This window comes from Dermacentor albipictus, chromosome 10 (assembly GCF_038994185.2).
Source record: "Dermacentor albipictus isolate Rhodes 1998 colony chromosome 10, USDA_Dalb.pri_finalv2, whole genome shotgun sequence".
Lineage (NCBI taxonomy): Eukaryota > Metazoa > Arthropoda > Arachnida > Ixodida > Ixodidae > Dermacentor > Dermacentor albipictus.
This window is the reverse complement of record NC_091830.1, coordinates 81,202,474-81,220,879: the sequence shown is the minus strand read 5'-3', so window position 1 is coordinate 81,220,879 and position 18,406 is coordinate 81,202,474. Positions and strand designations below refer to the sequence as shown.

The window sequence follows — 18,406 nt, the reverse complement described above, 5'->3', positions numbered from 1 at the left end:
TAAAAGACATATATCCGTCCGAGCCTAGAATACGCTGGTGCTGTGTGAAGCCCCGATCAAAAGGTTTTAAAACATAAACTAGAAAGAATTCAGAGAATGTCAGTTCGCTTTATCTGCTCGAAATATCGATGAAGTGGCTCGGTAACTGAAATGTTAAAAATGTCTAACTTGGAACCACTGGAATCAAGAAGGCAGAAGCAGCGATTGAAACTGCTTTTTCAAATACTACACGGAGAGGTGAAAATAAACAAGGATGATTATCTAACGGTCTTTCACAAAAGGTTCGCACGAACAACACGCAGTACATTCGTGCAACCAATAATAGCTCGGACAGACTTATTCCGGTTTTCTTTCTTTCCTGCTGCTATTAAACTGCGGAATGAATTGTTGAATGATGTGGTACAAAAAATACTGTGAGTGATTTTGAGGTTGGTCTTGATAAGTATTTCGCTCAAACTGTATAGCTTTTTATTTATTCCTTGTATATAAGTGTGTTTCTTCTACAAATGTTCTGTGTGTTATGGATGTTCTCCTCCAAGTTATCTTCAATGTTTGTTTTATGCACAATTCAATTACTGACCCTCGCTGTTAAGACCCTCAAGTGAGGGTTGACAGTATGACTAAATAAATAAATAAATAAATAAATAAATAAATAAATAAATAATGTCCTTCCTGCTAACTTTATGTTTCTGTGCTTTGTAAACGGTGTTTTGTAATACATAATTTAAGAAATTTCATCATCTGGCAAACTCCGAGCTTATAATTTGTTCATTCGACTGAAGTTCAAATATGAATTTATTGCCTTGGAAATCTACACTCAGTGCAACATAACCAGCCTTGAGTGAATTCAAAATTCCGGTTTATGAACGCATTTTTCCTCTTCCATTCTAGAACTCAATTAGATCTAATGGCATTACGTTAATAAATTGCGCACAAAAAACAGTCATTCCACTTACCGTAACTTTTATGTACATTCGCGTGGACGACGGTACCGCCGCCTTGAGGAGCCGGAGGAAACTAGACACGCGCGAGATTTCGACGGGGCCGCCACCACGGGAGAGCGGAAGGAAAGGAGAGTAGATACGCAGGTGCTTGGGACGCCGACAATGAGAGGGCGGTGCGAACGTAAACACAGCCGACGCGGGTCCAAGTGCACTGTTCGTATCAGCTTATTGTGTGATGCGGGTGCTATTTGGACCCAAGATAATAAACCTATTTTTGCAAGTTTTGCTCGTTGCCTTTTTTTGTTGAGCGTTTGTGGCCTCTGCCTACGAGGGTTGAAGCCGTTGCCAATTTTGCTTGCTTACGGGATCACGAGCCGATGCTGATGATGATAATTTTTTTGACGCACTCAACAAATACATGGAACCCTAGCCATACTCAGCGTCGCTGTAAGACGGCTGGAATTTCTTTCCCAGCTACTGAATAACAAACTGGCACTCAACGCCTCCAAGTATATAAGTCCACTTGGAAGTGATGCTTTGGCTCACTGTGTTTAAGAACCAGGTAGGGGCTAACGATTTCATGAGCGAGCAGTACAAGGAGTTTGTTTACTGTGGGTTACGTGTTTACTTTATTTACAGATTGGCGATGACTATTTCAATGACAGTAGACTCCGGATAAAGGGAACTCGCTTAAATGAAAATGTCAGATAAACGGGACAAGGGCACGAACTTTTGTTAAGTAAACCTATAGGAACAATGTTAATAGCCCTCAGTTAAAGGAACGCTTTGCAAACGTCGGTTAAACGGAACTGTAACCAAAAGTGAACGCACCTCAGCGGCCGCCATATTTCATAGGCAACACGTGTAGGTTGACAAACATATTCTTACGTGTGGAAATACACAGATGAAAGAGGCTATATACAGGCTATTCACACTTGAGCCAGAACGCCAGGCCGACACTCGCTCATGCTGTCAGGATTGGGGGCTCAATCCCATCGCTCGAGATCCGTTGCGAAGATTTAAGTCCGGCATGAATTCGAAGGTAGCTGGCCCATGCCGTCGTCCAACTTATCCACGCTAAGGACGTTGATGAAGGGAAGAACTGCTTCTCATCGAGAACGAGGAATGTGGGTTTATTTACAGTATTTAAATCAGTCTAACATGACTGCTTGAGAAAAAGAGTGTCAGTCCAACATGACTGCACGAGAGAAGTGTGTCCAGCATTCGCACCACAGCAGTTTTTAAACACTCCATCCTCCCGCGATACAAGGTGACGCGAACGTTCGTTTACTCATTTTCAACTTGCCGCCGCCCCGCAGAACAGTTTACGCACACACAGGCACACACATTCCGATGTCCGGCGCCGACGTCAGAGGGGCGCCGTTCCGGGAAGCTCGGAGCCATGGTGGGTAGCTCGTTGTCCTGCGTCCCGGAAGGGGCGTGGGAAGCAACAAAAAACGGCTTTCCCGCGGCAGCCCGCTCACGCGTAGCAGATCAGGTACGCGCTGGGGAGCTCGGGCACAATAGTTCGCCCGCCGAACTCGTTCCGTCACAACGGCGATGGGGCTGGAGGATGGCGGTGGTTTCCAGCACAAAGACCGCTTCATCGAACGCATCCTAGCTGAATCTACGGAGAGTGGGGGATGCGCGTCTTGTCCCTCAGTCGTAATTGGGTGGCAATCCTGCATTGCAGCTCGCCATTCTTAACAGCGCCCAGGGCCCAGACCCACTTCGTCGTCGTTCTCGCAGCGGCTCGTCCCTTGAGCATCGCTCGATGATATCGTAATAATATCAACTGGTGATGCCAAAGAGTCAACAAGATCCGCCAGCTGTGGTGTCGTGGAATTAGCAGCTGCTCTGCGGTGTTCATGTTGCCAATTTTTCGCGTTCCTTCGTGCATTTTGACGGCTACAGTCAAAAAGCGAGAACGCGTGAAGAAATGCTTTGTGTGAACAAAGACCTGCTATTACAAGGAGAGTAAGATGACCTAACGCATTCTTCCCCCCTCATCGCTGGGAAATGAAGCACTCGATATTTGTGAAGTGAAATGATTTTCGTGATTTTTGCGTCCTTCATGTAAGCCAAGCTTTAAACGAACGGAACTATTATTTCTGTCTCCGAGTTCTGTTATAAGGGTCTCTAGTATACTCTGTGCCTGTGATTCATAGTTTTCGATGCCGTTCATGATTAAGCAAAATTTCGCCTGTTCCGTATTAGCGATCGTTCTATCGTTTTATTGTACGGGTCGGTTCCCCGTCGGGAGTGATTGCGTCTATTTCTTGTAAAGCCCGGATTTCCCCACGGCTCATGTCCTGTTTACATTTTAAAAATTGTGCGTGATCCTAACCTGAGCTTTTTTTGAAGTACTTTTGTTGTATTGAGCTCATTGGACTGGTAAATATATTTACTTTCATCTCCAAATATATTTGATAGTTTCGGGTCTTTTCTTTCCGTCTGTGCAGCGAAGGCCAATTCTTTATTGTAGCAAAAATCGATCGGTAAATCTTTCCTTAGTATCACTTCCAGCGCAATAAAATTCTTGACTAATCTGCAAATAAAACACGTACGTGTTCTTGAACGTCAGCATATTTCTTCGACATTACCTTTACTAGGTCCTAATGAACCACGTTTATTATAAATAATGACACATCGATTCATTAACTGTATCTTAATCACTTGATTGCATTGTTTCTATTGAATTACCAGAACTGACTAGCGAATTGACAAAATTTGGATCAGAATATGAACATTTGTCTCGGTAGATAGATAGAATAAACTTTAATGTCCAACGGAAAAAGGTGATCTACCCACCCCCCGACGCACAGGTCAGGCGGCGAGTGCCGCCGCCTCAGATGCAGGCTGGGAGGTCTTGGGTCCCAGCAGCCTCTTCGGCCAGTTGGACGAGCCGGAGCTGGAGCTCAGGGTCCGAGCTGCGCAGCAGGGTCTCCCAGGTGTCTCTACTATCTATTTTGTGCGTTCCCCCGGGAGAGTACGGACATTCCCATATTATGTGGTCGAGGGTCCCTCTCGCCCCACAAAGATTACACTTATCGCTCCTGGCCTCGGGGAACATGTGGTTCGCCATAACCGGGTGCGGATATGTATAAGTTTGTAGTCGTCTCCACGCGACTGCTTGTGTGTTGTTTAATTTTGGGTCTGGCGGGGATACCAGTCTACGAGCCAATCTATAATGCTGCGTGATCTCCCCATATTTTAGCATGCGCTCTCCGCTCCCTCGGTCATCGAGGGGCCCTGTAGCGGCTCGGCGGTAGAGATCTCGAGCCAGCTCGTGGGCCGCCTCGTTGCCGGGGACGGCTTCATGCGCCGGAGTCCAAATTATATGAATTTTTCTATCTAGATTTCTCTGGCCTAGGATTCTGGCCGCTAAGGGCGAGATCCTTCCCTTGCTAAAATTTTGTATGGCAGTTTTGCTGTCACTGATCACAAATTTCGCGTCCGTTCCAGCGCAAGCTAATGCGATCGCAATTTCCTCGGCAACTTCTATGTTGCGCCCGCGCAGAGTGACAGCAGTCACGGGAATACCCCGGCCGCTGACAGCCGTTGCCACCGTAAAACTGCCGATACCTCCCGCCGCATCTACATAGGCCACCTCATGCTCCGAGATATTACCGAATCTAATTTTTAATGCTTCGGCTCGTTTATGCCTCCTGTCTTTGTTATGTTCCGGGTGCATGTTTTTTGGCAGAGGGGGGATAATCAGATTTTTTCTAATTTCCCTATCTACTTCCACCTTTTGGGTGGGGCCTCTGTCCGGGTTTATTCCAACTTTGGCCAATATGGCTCTTCCTGTCTTCGTGGTGCTAAGTCTCTCAATTTGAGAGGTTCGCACCGCTTCCGCCAGTTCTGCCCATGTGTTGTGCACTCCTAGAGCCATCAGTCTCTCTGTTGATGTACACATGGGCAGTCCCAGCGCTCGTTTTACGCATTTTCTCATTAGAGAATCAATCTTTTCTCTTTCCACAACTTTCAAATCGAGATATGGCGTTGCATAGCTCACCCGGCTGAATATGTACGCCTGTATTAGCTTAAATAAATTTTTTTCCTTTAGCCCTCGACCTTTGCTGGCCACCCGCCTAATTAGGCTCAGGGTCTGTAATGCGTGATTCTGCAGCCTCTTGAGGGTCTCGCCATTGTAGCCGTGTGACTGGAGAATCAGGCCCAAGATTCTAATTTGCTCTACTATTGGTACCTCTTTACCCGCCACCTTAATTTTGATCTCCGATGGTGCCTTGCACCTTAAGTGTTTCGGATTGTATATAAACAATTCTGATTTCTGCGGCGAGCATGCTAGGCCTCTCTCGGCCGCGTAATCGACTATGATGTCGGTGGCGGCCTGGAGCAGGCTTTCGACGGCTGAATCACTTCCCCGGTTGACCCAGAGGGTGATATCATCCGCATATATACTAAATTTTAATCCCTCGAGCTTTGCCAATTGCTCGGGGAGTTCTCGCATAGCCACGTTGAAGAGTAGGGGAGACAGCACTGATCCTTGGGGCGTACCCTTACTCCCTAGCTCAATTGTGGGGGATTCCAGCGTTTGGAACCTCATGCAAGCAGTTCTTCCCGTCAGGAAGTCCCTGATGTATCGATATGTCCTGGTACCTACATTAATCTTGTTCAGCCCTTCCAGGACCGCCTCATGCTTTACGTTGTCAAAAGCCTTCGTGAGGTCCAGTCCCAGAATTGCTTTTGCATCTTTAGACCTTGAGTCTATTATATCATGTTTGATTTGGAGCATGACGTCCTGCGTACACAATTGAGGTCGGAACCCGACCATCTCATGTGGCCACAGATCGCCCTGCTCCATGAAGCCCATCAGTCTGGTCTGGACGACGTGCTCCATCAATTTCCCCACGCATGAAGTTAAGGAAATTGGCCGTAAGTTTTCCAATTGCGGAGGCTTCCCGGGTTTTGGTATTAAAGTAATGCTTGCCGTCTTCCACTGTTGTGGGAGCTCGCCTTTTTCCCAACATTCCTGCATGTACTTCGTTAGATAGCTAATGGAATCATCGTCTAAGTTTCTGAGCATTTTGTTCGTTACCCCGTCAGGGCCTGGAGCCGACTTCGTTCTGAGTCTTACAATCTCTGCTCGCACTTCCGCTTCTGTGATGGGGGCGTCCAACGCCTCGTTAGGCGCTCCACCATAGTCGGGTAGTGGAGTTCGCGATGTTTCCCCCACGAACGTCTCAATTAATTTCTTCATGAAATAATCATCGTTCCCTACGAACGCGTGCCTAGCTTTTGCCAATCTTATACCGGATTGAGTTTTCGAGCTTGCAGGGTCCAACAAATGCCGGAGGATGTTCCACGTCTTGGAGAGGTGCATGCTCCCCTCCATTTCGTCACACTTGTTGGCCCAATTTTGTTCGCACAATGTAAAAGTATAATCTTCGATTTCCTTATTGTGCCTAGCAATCCTTCTTCTGAGGTTGCGGTTCCATTTCTGATTTTTGAGACGACGTTCCATGCTTTGCTTAGCTTCCCACATATGCAGAAGACGGCTGTCCGCTATCTCCGGGGCGTTATCCCCTTCGAGCGTTTTTGTCGTCCTTCTAACGTCCGATTTGAGCGCCGTCGTCCATTCCTCGATGTTTCTGATGGGCCCCAGTTCCTGCGCTCTCCTGATATCTCTCGGTAAGACCGCGCCCAATGTTGAGTGCAGAGTGTTGAGAAGTGTATTTCGAGCCCAATTTTCTTGTCACAGCGTGCACGGATCATAGGCTCAATTTCGTGCGTAGTTTTTATTGACAAATAGGGCAAAGATTGCTCTGCGCAATAATTTATTTTCACGAGAGAAACCTGGCTTACGCAAAAGCGGTTACACAGAAGCCTCGGTTTATTAACTGTACCGAAATAATTTAATTGCATTGTTTCCCACGAGTGTACATTGTACCAGAGTCCTTCCATGTTTTTTCTGGTCACGAAACTGCCGCCTCAGTTTCATATAGCGCCAGCGCCCGCCGCTAGAGGCGCAACCGTGCATGAGAGGGCATGCGAACGCCGCTACCGCTGTGGTTGTGTGTGGGGCAGCCTCGGTATTCTAGCTTTCTCAACTTCCTCAACGATCGCTTTACTCTCACATAACTATTTTTAACATTGAATATAATTAAATTACTACCTGAGCGTGTCTTCTGCGATGATATGAGCGCACGGGACGAAAAAAAAAAAAAGCCGCTCATAACATGGAGCTTGCGGCGGTCTCAGACCGAAAAAAATAAAGATCTGGAATTTTAAGAGCCAGAACCGCGATACGATTATGAGGCACGTCGTAGTGGGGGACTCGGGATTAGTTTTGATAACCTGGGATCCTTTAAAATGCACCTAAATTTAAATAAACGGGTGTTTTGCATTTCGCCCCCGTCGAAATGCGTCCGCTGTACACGGCCGGGCGGTCTCGGTCCGGATTGCTTCGTCATCACCGTTCGCCTCAACGCTTCGGTGGGCTCCGCTTTTTAATATTGGCCTTAAATTAAACACCGCGCATTCGCAACAAAACGCCAGTGGTCCCACTTATCACCAGATGAGTAAGCGCCAATTCTCCGTTACGCATAGCGCCAGATTGTTCGCCGAGCACAGCTGTTCAGTTTCTGTTAAACTGTGGCAGAGAAGGACTCTGTGGGCAGAATCTTATAACGAGATCAAAAGAATGAAATTGCTATTGCAAAGGGCTGCTACCGTAGAATACTTATTGACAAAGAAAAGGGAACTGAGCTGCTCCATGCGCTTAAGATTTCTTGCGAAGCGATGCCATTTCTGAATAAGATTTAGGTAGAATTAATGCAAGACGAACTTCGCTACTAAATGTCTTCGGTGCGGCTTTTAACAACGGATTAAGGCGAACCTGCAGTGTTAGGACCTGCACAGTTGAAACTAGCTGTAATTAGGCAATTGCCTTAGCAAGCACTAGTCGTTTAGAAGCGTCAGTAAGCCCAGCACTTATTCACGCTGCTCAACGAACACAAGTAGCCACATCACAAATACAGCAATTTTTTTTTAAATGGCTTGTTAGAGATACCACCTTTCTACTTCTTCAGCTGTTACTTAAACATGCAAACAAAACTTGCTCAGCAAATCACAATACAAATGTAGCTAACAGTGTGCTAATAACCTTCTTACTCATAGCAGCTTATAGACTTAAAAGTACATGCAATTGAAGAATTGTAGCCCAGCAATAGCCAAGACTAAAGGACAATGGAAAATAAAACAATGCATATTATTCTGTTTTAACACTTGCATTTAAAGGAATTCTAATGCTATACCTTTCATAGATGGTCGGGGTAAGGGCGCTATTGCTGTGAACTACTCTATCCTGGTATAACACAAATTGAGGTTGCAACAAAGCATAAAGCAAATGTGTTTTGTCATCAATGCCCTGATCAGATCTCACAACACCCTTATTCTCCTTCATCATCAGCATCGCAATTTTTTGTAAGTGGTCACCTTTACACGATAATCGTGATACCTACTGCGTCCCTTTAACTGGTACCGCTTCAACTGGTTGGTTTCCTACCACCCCCTGCTGGACATGAAGTTTGCCCCTTTGCTGTGGCGATGTCCGAGGCGTCAAAGTGTTTCGCGCACACACGTGTATACTTCGATTCGAAATTAAAACCGCCACTTCCCTGCCGCGGTATGGCCCGCTTCCATTTCTCGCGCTGATCCTTGTTATTTGGTAAACAGAACAACGACAAGTTTTCAGTCGTGCCCTTGTTGCCGGAACGGCACCCAGGCACGCAACACGTGTTCCGCATCGTTGTCCCACCCCACCACTTCAACCAAACAGCCCAACACTCGAAAAATAGCACAGCACACGCACAGAACGCACCCGATCAGTCAGCTCGCCTCGCACTGCGCACGCATTTCGGTACGCGAACGATGCCCTCTGTGGCACAGTGGCGCCGCGTCGCGGCACCTTTGGGCAGTATATGAACCTCTCCCATAGAGTGACGGCGGAGTTTCGTGACCAGAAAAACATGGAAGGACTCTGATTGTACGTTAGCACTGTCTATGTGAAATAATAAAATACTGCTGGCTTGAATTACTGGGCACCGTTTATTTTAGTAGAACTTGTTGCTGGGCGTGTTGGTTGAGATCTCATGAATACATTGTCGCGCTGACAGGAAAATACTAACAGCAAGGTAACTATTGGAGGCATATTACATAAAAGAGAGAGGCACGAGTTGCATTAGTGACAAGTTTGTCTTTCTGTTTGACAACAAGATGCAGCTGTTAAAAACACCAGTGTAATCGCTCTATACGACGTTCATATGCGCATGCGCAACTCTTGATTCTGCCTGCTTTGTCGTGCGAATAAAAACAGTTGAAGTTCAGCGCTCGAACTGTCGTTTCCGACTTTTCTTCCTAAGTCGTTATTTTCCTGTTAGCGCAATAACGTATTGATTAGACGTTTATTTTAGTCAGAACATTAAGCGCCGTCATCGGCTTTGTAGGTTCTAAAGAAAAATTACAGCCCCGCACACACGTAAGAATAATACAAAACCTAATACAAATGCACTAGGCTACGGGCAATAAAAATCGCGGTTGTAAGGCACGTGAAAATGCACGTAACACCGCCAGTGAGTTCAGGAACTACTACTATGAATTGTCATTCGAAATGCTTTCACAGAAGTGTTTCCCATATGAACCGCAATTCGTCTTCCTTCAGATAGCCGTCACGCTCAAGTTCATTCAGACTGAAGGACGGGTATGTCACGTGACCTAATCCGTTGCCCGGCTTGGACAGATTGGGGGAGTGACAGTTTTTGTTCATAAACTGAAGCTTCCACAGTTTTCCCGAAACTGGATGCACTGCACTGAGCTCGATCTTATGGCGGAAGGGCCAGCGAAGGAAATCGTCAAACGGGCCTTCTTCTAAATGGATAGAAATGTGCAGGGATACCGAGTCCCCGTTTTTCTTAAAATAAACTCCTGGAACCACGCAGTACGCACGTGAGTACAGGCGCCTGTACTCTGTCAGAACCGAGCCATTCTTTAGCGCAGCTTCTTTGAGTGAGGTTACTTTCTTGAGGATAAATTCGTGACGTGAAGTGCTCAGCGAAAGGTGCAGGAGCACGTCTTCAACCCGGGCGAGCACCCTTTGGCTGCGGTCCTTAAACTCAAGTTTCAACGTGGAAATTTCAGCAGCCTGCTTTGCGACTTCTTCATTTGTCGCTTTTTGTTGCACTTTTTCCTTAACACTTTTGATATTAAGAAAGATGCCGTATAGACGGATGTTCGCCGAGGCCAGGGTTTCTATTACTTCCTCCATAATGTCACGGACACCAGGTGCACTTTCTGCAAAGCGACTGCCGCACGCCTTAGTCCCTCTTACTGACATAGCTTCTTTGAGGGAGTTTATTCCTTGACAGGCATGGTCGAGTGTTGCCTTCTGTGCGTTGTTGAAGCCATGAATTTGCTGGAACCCGGCCTTGATCTCGGTGACAGCCGCCCGCAGGGATTCCCTTAGTTGTGCGATATCCACAGTTTCGTCGCTTTCCTTTGAGTTCTCGCTCTTTCTTGGCGTGCAGGACACCGCCCGGCATCCTGACATTATGTGCGTGATAGCACTGTGGTACAGCACAGTCGCCGAGCACTTCGGGCAAGATATTGAGTGGTATTGACACTCATCGCGGTAATGCTTGCTGATATTGGACGCAGATATCACGGCTTGACATCCAGCTTCTTCATTCCAGCATTTTACCTGAATAAAAAATAATAAGAAAATGTGTTATGTTCAACGAATGGTTCAGTTCATGAGGATATATTTTTCACTCTAGAATCTGCGAAAAAGCAACGCTCAATGAAATTATTACGTCTATTTAATGACACAATGCTACCGATAAAATTATCTGCATTTTCTGCTTGAAGCAATAGCACACGCCGAGGTTGAAATGAAAACTTATATTTCTTTCTTTAACAAGATGCCACTTGTTTCGCTTCAAGGTAATCTCTGTCGTAGTCAGTACACTTGTGCAACGTTTTCTAGAATTGTTTGAAGCAACTTTGGAACTGCTAAAGGTTATTGTTGTTGAGTGGCCTCTGCGAAGCTGTGTTCACCACTTGCATGGTCGAAAATCCGCTCCTTTATTTACACATTCTTCTTCAAATATTGTGTGTGCGTCTATGTTCCCTTCCACGTCCCGTCTTCGCGCAGTTTAAACTTTCGCCTTCAATTGTTGTTACAGGGCATTTGGAAAAGACCACGCACAAAAAAGAAATGAAGTGGCAAGGCGCTGACTGGAACGGTTAGCGCTTCAGCTTGCGTGTCTATCATTGGACCTTTGCAAGTAAATATAGTTTTTATAATTGTTGGTGCCTTACGCTTACTCTTCGTGATAAAATCAAGAGAACGATCACAGTGAGCTGCGTCTCGTAAATAGGGAGGATGGGGAACGTTAGGCTATCCTTGAAAGACTTAATAAATTTGCTATCCTCGAGTGCTTCGACTTTTGGGCGCTTGATGGGAAAGTTTCTGCTGCGATTCAGGATTTTCAAGTAGAGTCAATGAAACAAACTGCAAATTCGGAAAATTTTTTTGCAACCAAATTTGTTTCAATTTTATTTTTATTTTATATATATACCTACATTTTCATAAACATAATTCCCTCTGTCTATCTCTTTCTTTCGAACCTATGTATGAAAAAATAATTTTTTAGTCTTCACGTTCTGTTTGTCATTTTATTTGGAGCTACCTGGTTCTCAGGCAATGCCCAAGGTCAAGTGTGTTCCACTAAACATACAGATCTACATCTACCACTTCACAGGCAAAGCAGTGCCAACAGCAACGCCGCTGTGATGAAGATGCCGAGCAGCCGCATTACACAGTTCTTTTTTTTCCTGAGAATATGGCGCCAACAGCGGCAAAACAATTGAAATTCATGAATGGTGGCACACCTGGGAAATGAAGGCAAGACAAGACGCCTAAATGAATTCCGAGTAAACGTAAGCACTTCATATAAGCTGTGAATGGGAAAGCATCAATGTCCAGTTTAATGCCGCTTAGCGGCCGTTCTAATTATGAACTCCTCGCAGGCAAGCGAGCGAATTGGGATGCTTGACGCGTTTTCATTTGGCCTTACCGAGGCGCAATTAGAACGCAGGCGAGAGCTTGCGCACGCAAGGAACGCGCGGATAACTCGGGCTTCTGAGAGCGAGGTTGATGCAGCGTCGCGGCCATCGGGCTTCTGAGAGCCAGGTTGATGCAGCGTCGCGGCCATGCCCTCTCCCCTCACACAACACCTGGCGCGCTATCGCGGCAGCAAAGTGGCCCTTTTCGCCCACTCTGCTCCATCGAGGCGTGGTCGTGACGTGGCGTCGTATCCAATGGAAATTTAGGTTCTGTTTCGCTGCTACGAACGCCGGACGCTGGATTTTTCACTCACTAAGCCCATTTGATGCTTTCGCATCAAAACCGAAAACACTGTCGCTGAGACGCAGACGACAGAATCAGAAGGAACAGCCACCAACCCTGCGGTAGTGATGCCACAACAACAAAAAAGAAAGCCGCGCCTACTACCATTGCGGATCAAGGATGTCAAAATCATCTACCCACCGCTAGCTAAATTTGAACACTTCATATGGACTCAGCTGGCTGTTACACATGTCATTTTCCGAGCAAGCGAAATCCAGCAAAATGACTTTCACGACAACATTCGTCTGGAAATACGAGACACCGAGAGCAACATCATCGCCAGCACAGCAAACAGGAAGCTGGCCCATAACTAGCGGCGCAATGTAACGACTACCCGGCTGGAGGCAACACCTTACATTTGAAAGTCAACTCCAAAACACCAATAGGAACCACTGAGGGAGTGATCCACAATATCAGGCCTAACACAAGCAGGGACGAACTTCTACAGGGAGTACGGGTCCCCGCAAGGTAAACAGCACTAGCGGCACGCATGTTGGACAATTCATGTTGGCCAGTTTGAGAAGGCTGGGTCCAATGTTGACGAGAATACACGCCATAGGAAGCGAGCCTTTCATGAAAGAACTCTCATGCCTCACATTTTACGCACAGCAATCTTTAACTTTAACGAAATAATGTTCATTATGTCGGCTCATAGCCGGGAAGAACTTAAGAACACAGGAGCGCAAGATGATTTCCAAATCAATGTAAATTTTGAATATGTTGGCACTGATGGGCAGGGTTTAGTTTACTAAAAAAAGGGCTAGGCATGAACAGAAACTTCGCACCGTAAAAGCGGCAGAACGCCGACGCTCTTACGTAGCAGCTTTCTGTAATATTTTTTCTTGTTATTGGCTGTTTCTATTCGTGCTCAACGAGCGAGGTACATTCGGAAGCAATCAATGAGTAAGCGGTGGGCAATGGTCCTTCACTTTCTATTAATGCTTTGACAGGCGATTGAGAGCAATCGACAAAAATTCGGGTCAGGTGTAATGACGCCAGTTGTAATGCATCATTCAGTTTCCCAATATTGTGCCTTGTCATTTGAGAGCTGGCCATATGGGAGTTATAGGTCATTTTGGTACAATTAAAATAGGCAAGTATAAAATCCGCAGAGTTTATATGTACGATGTATTTTGATACGTTTTGTAACTCTGAGGAAAGCGCCGGATTTGGCAGTTCGATCGGTAGGAGTACTCACTATATTCAATTCTGAAAACATTTGCTGTTTTCGTTGTGGTTGCTACTGGTAAGCTGGTGAGACGCTGCCAATGTTGCGACGAGATTAGCATTTTCGGGGAGCTCTACTCATTTAGCGGCACGTCTATATCTAACCTGTTTCACACCTCAACTTGGACAACTGGCTGTGTGCAACGACGCAAGTGACGCTTGGTCAGTCCTCAAAATGGGCGTGTGCCATACTCCTTAAAAATGCTTCAAATTTCTGCGATGCCGGGCGGAATCAAAGCCCCGCATCGCAAGGGTTCCTCAAGCAAAGCAGCCTGACGCTTTAGTCCGGTGCGCTCGCAATGCGCGTGGTAAGCCACGGACCCGCTCTCTCTGTTCGCATGCACCGACACACTACTCATCTCGGAGGACACGCGCGAATGTCGTGGTGGCGCAGCGAGGTGGCGCAGCGTGTCCAGAGGGAAGCGTGAGAGAGGAATCCCGCTGTAGTACGCGCCTCATAGATGGCGTGTTTCGGCGGCGGCAATACGGTGCGGCACTGCTTCAGTGCTAATGGCATTCACGTCGTTATTTGTCGTAAGACGGGTTCGGCTGACAATTTCTTTCGTGCATACTAGTGCTCTCTCTTGTGCTTAGAAATGGCGACGACACTGTAAAAAGCTTGAATTAAGCCGACCTTACCAATGCAGACGAAGATAAGAGACTCGAGAACGCCGTTTAGTCACACTCCACTTGTTCACGTTCGTATGTATGCTGACCGCACGTACACCCACATGGCAACTTCAGTGGATGTTAGGAGCAGCGCATCGATTTTCGCCTTGGGATAAATGGTCGTGTATATTGCGGCACAAGAATTGTTTTGTACTTGCTTGAATGCTCGGCGCGCAAAGAAGCAACATATAACTTCAACACAGTGCTAACTTGAGCTGATTAGTACACGATGGAGTTATATCGAATAACAGCGCGAGAGACAGGACAGACAGAGTCGCTCCGTCCATTTCCCTCTGTCTGTCCGGTCTCTTGCACTGTTATTCGAATGAGCAATATATTGACTAGCGGAAACAGCCTTTAGGATGCGATTTAAAGAAAAAAAGAAGCCACATGTAGCGAGTATTATATCTCCGTATGTGAAGAAGTCAACACCTCCCGCTGCTCTTCTGACTTGGATGTAGATTCAAATCGCACCGCGAAAATAGCATCTTTGTTAGATTGTTCGAACAGCAAGATTTCTGTATGGAATCCAATATTTACCTTATTCTGTGTGTATTCTTCTTTTGTTTACGTTGTATTTTCCAGATATCACGTTGGTGTTATTGCCCTTGTAGTAAGTGGTTGGAACTAGTCAAGGTGCTTCAAAGCAGCTTGTTCTTCAATCATCTACGATGTATCACGCATGAAAATGAATGAAAATACAATTGAAATTCCATATGGAATATTTTCTCACTCAGCAATGTGGATTATAAAGATTGCACGGGGTCATTTTAGGAGAACCAAGAGTCGTACTTACAATATAGATGTAAAGCAGTTCGCCCCTTTAACAGGGCGATTGAGAAGGATCTAAATGAGAAAGTACTTTCAGTTATCTGGCGCACTATCGCAATGATAGTTAGGAAATAACAGGACTCTACGTCACCAGATGTGCATCGGGCGGTGTGCTCGTTGTAGGCGAGAAATCTACAGAAACGCGCATGATTTAACGGCATGAAAATAGAATGATGCTGACAGAAAAAAAAGTTATATTTACTTAAGTATTCTTGCGTGATCTTAATGCAAGAGCCTTACGACTTCTCCACTTAATCTGTTTAGCCCATCGTATGTGACTTCATACATTGTCACGTGTGCTTCACCACTCCACCTTAGTCCCACTTTAATGCACCTTAATCCATCTTCTAATTTGTACCAGCCTCACTGAATCCACCCTAATCCACCCTAACGTCGTAGCCATATGGTTGCGACGTGATGAGTGCAATGATGCACGCACTAGGCACACTTTCAGTCAGCCAGACCCGTGGAGCCGCTGCGACGTTGAGGAAGCGGGCTCGTCTCACACACCGAAGACCCGGGCTCGTCTCACACACCGAAGGCCCGGGCTCGATTCCCACCCACATCCAAATGTGCCCAATCTTTTTTTCAAAGCAGCCATTGATTTAATTTGTTTGCAGGATCCTCAATGAATAATTCGACCTCAATCTGAGCATTTTATGACGTGTTTTTACACTTTGGACCGTCGGCCATTCTTTTGCAACGATACCTAGACCACGCCGCATTTTCTGCCTCATGGGATCTAAAATGTTTACGCATAAATAATAAGTTGCGTTGCCAAAATTAAGAAAACAATTTCGTATATAGGCTGCCCAAAAAAGTAAGTTTTTTTTGTTCAATGACAGGACATTCTAGAGTAGGAGTTCGCTCATGAACTGGGGCCGAATTCACAGAGCTCTTCGTTCGTCAGTGACCTTTCACACTGGCCGTCATTATTGGCGAGAATGCGGTCTTTCGAGCAATTCTAGCGTGAGAGGTTTTTGTGAGTAGGAGCCCTGGCACCTCTGCGAATCAAGTGTAGCTGTCTTGCGTCAGTGTGATTAAAACAGTCGTCACATGCATCAATTTCCTTATGCCATTGCTTCAATATAGCTTTTTTTAGTATTCAAACAGAAAAGAATACTCGACAACTTACAGCCGTGCATTCTCTAATCGAACAGCAAGGATGATTTGATTTGTATTCGAAATTTCGAATATTCGCGCACCTGCAAACTTGTTTTGTGTTAATGTAGATCACAAGGATAGGCATTCGTCCGGACATAAAATAGGCTGATGATGATGATGATGATGACGATGATGATGATGGCAATGACGACGACCACCAGAGCAGCCGTTCACGCACCCTGTACTCGCCCGTAGGTATCATTACGTGCGAGGTTCTCAATGTTCATGTTTGCGTTTTATTTGGCTTAATTTATTGTCCGTAATTTACGACCAGTGCACAGTGTGAACATTTTGTTACTCTTGTTCTGTTGTATCGCTTCTCGCCATCTTTTTTTTTACTTGCTGCATTTGTTACAGCCGTTCAATTACAACTTCTCTTGTTTCTACACCTATTCTGGTGTGCTTTACTTTCTGTTGCTTACTTTGCTTGGCCTCGGCATTGCAGTTCTAGCATGCGTGCAAGTAAGCATATTGCTGCACAAATGTTGCTGGTGTGTGTACCTCTTTTTGGCATGCGACATGAAAGTGGTTCAGCATGTACGCAAGCTCCTATACATATACGTATTTAAGCAACATGCATTGCCCGCAGCATGTTTTTCCCGACGAATTCCAGACCGAGGCGGGAACGTCGGAATTCAAGTATACTATGTACTCGCCATGGTGCTTTGGTGTTGTGCTCCCAAGCACGACGTCACGGCATCAAATCCCAGCCACGGCGGCTGCGTTTCGATGGGTACGAAACGCAAAAACACCCGTTTACTTAGATCGAAATGCACGTGAAAGAACCCCAGATGGTAAAATTAATATATGGAGTCCCCCACTACGGTGTGCCTCTTCATCAGATCGTGGCTTTGACACGTAAACCCCATAATTCAATTTAATAAGAATACCGTCCGTCCGTCCGTCCGTCCGTCCGTCCGTCCGTCCGTCCGTCCGTCCGTCCGTCCGTCCGTCTGTCTGTCTGTCTGTCTGTCTGTCTGTCTGTCTGTCTGTCTGTCTGTCTGTCTGTCTGTCTGTCTGTCTGTCTGTCTCTCTGTCTCTCTGTCTCTCTGTCTGTCTGTCTGTCTGTCTGTCTGTCTGTCTGTCTGTCTATCTATCTATCTATCTATCTATCTATCTATCTATCTATCTATCTATCTATCTATCTATCTATCTATCTATCTATCTATCTATCTATCTATCTATCTATCTATCTATCTATCTATCTATCTATCTATCTATCTAATTACGATCAGATTATGACGCGCACCGTAGTGGGGGACTCCGAATTTTTACCGTCTGGCGTTCTGTAATGCGCACCCAATGCATGGAGTACGCACGTTTTTGCATTTCGCTCCTCTCGAAATGCAGCCGCCGCTGCAGGATTTGGGGCGTGCTTTACAGCGCAACGCTGCAGGCACTGAACAGCCAAGGTAGGTGAAAAAAAGAAAAAAGAAAAAGCTGGATTTCTCTGCGATTGTGCCTAAATATTTATGCTTACACGTACTTATAGACAAAATAATTAACATACCGGCATACTTTCCTTCCCTACCTCTCTTTGTAGAAGTTTCTCGGCAGAAAAGTGCCTCCATTCGACGTCCTCTTCCGAGTAGCGGCCGCCGTCTAATGGGCAAACATGTCCGTCCTCAGCTGCCGAGTGCTCGTAGCAGTTGTAACACAGAACGTGGCCGCAATCGAGCAATGCGGAATTCCTGTGCACTAGTCCGCAAGCGCTGCAGATTCTGTTTGCAGGAATGGCCCTGACGAAATTCAGGGGCTTCCAGTCAATTTCTTCGGAGAACCCAACCAGTCTGTGCTGCCAGCTGCTAGGCGCCATCTTTCTTAGCGTGCATCCGCCTCCGCTTTTGGCACCCGTAGCGCTGCCACTCGATAAGAGTACACGCCCTGCTATCCTTATCTTTCTCCGCACGCCAGAATATGCACTGCAGTTGCTGCATCTGTCTGCACGCCTTCTGCTCGCTTCAGCTCTATCTGGGAAACGATTTCGTAACTTTCTGTTTGTCGCTAGCATATTCACCGCGTATGTGGATAATTCACAGTGCAGCCAATACAAGGTTGCATTGCACGAGTAGGGGAAGCCATACAAGAAGCTGAAAAAAAAAATGGAGAAAGCACATCACAGAACGGTTAAACAAGTGAC

The 18,406-nt window shown here is 46.1% G+C and overlaps 1 protein-coding gene across 1 annotated transcript; it reads right to left on the bottom strand.

Moving 5' to 3' along the window:
- Positions 1-6,708: 6,708 nt before the first annotated feature.
- LOC135921263 (TNF receptor-associated factor 3-like) lies at positions 6,709-18,136 on the bottom strand. Its single transcript, XM_065455573.1, has 2 exons — positions 17,798-18,136; positions 6,709-10,665 (listed from the first exon to the last, which is right to left on the bottom strand). Exons 1-2 carry the CDS (start codon positions 18,080-18,082, stop codon positions 9,586-9,588), a joined length of 1,365 nt encoding a protein of 454 aa, XP_065311645.1. The 5' UTR covers positions 18,083-18,136; the 3' UTR covers positions 6,709-9,585.
- Between the last annotated feature and the right edge of the window lie 270 nt (positions 18,137-18,406).

Coding starts and splice junctions, on each gene's coding strand:
- LOC135921263 (XM_065455573.1), bottom strand. CDS start 18,082: ATGGCGCCTAGCAGCTGGCAGCACAGACTGGTTGGGTTCTCCGAAGAA. Junction 10,666..17,797: donor AGAAACTTCTACAAAGAGAG/GTAGGGAAGGAA, acceptor TTTTTTATTCAG/GTAAAATGCTGGAATGAAGA.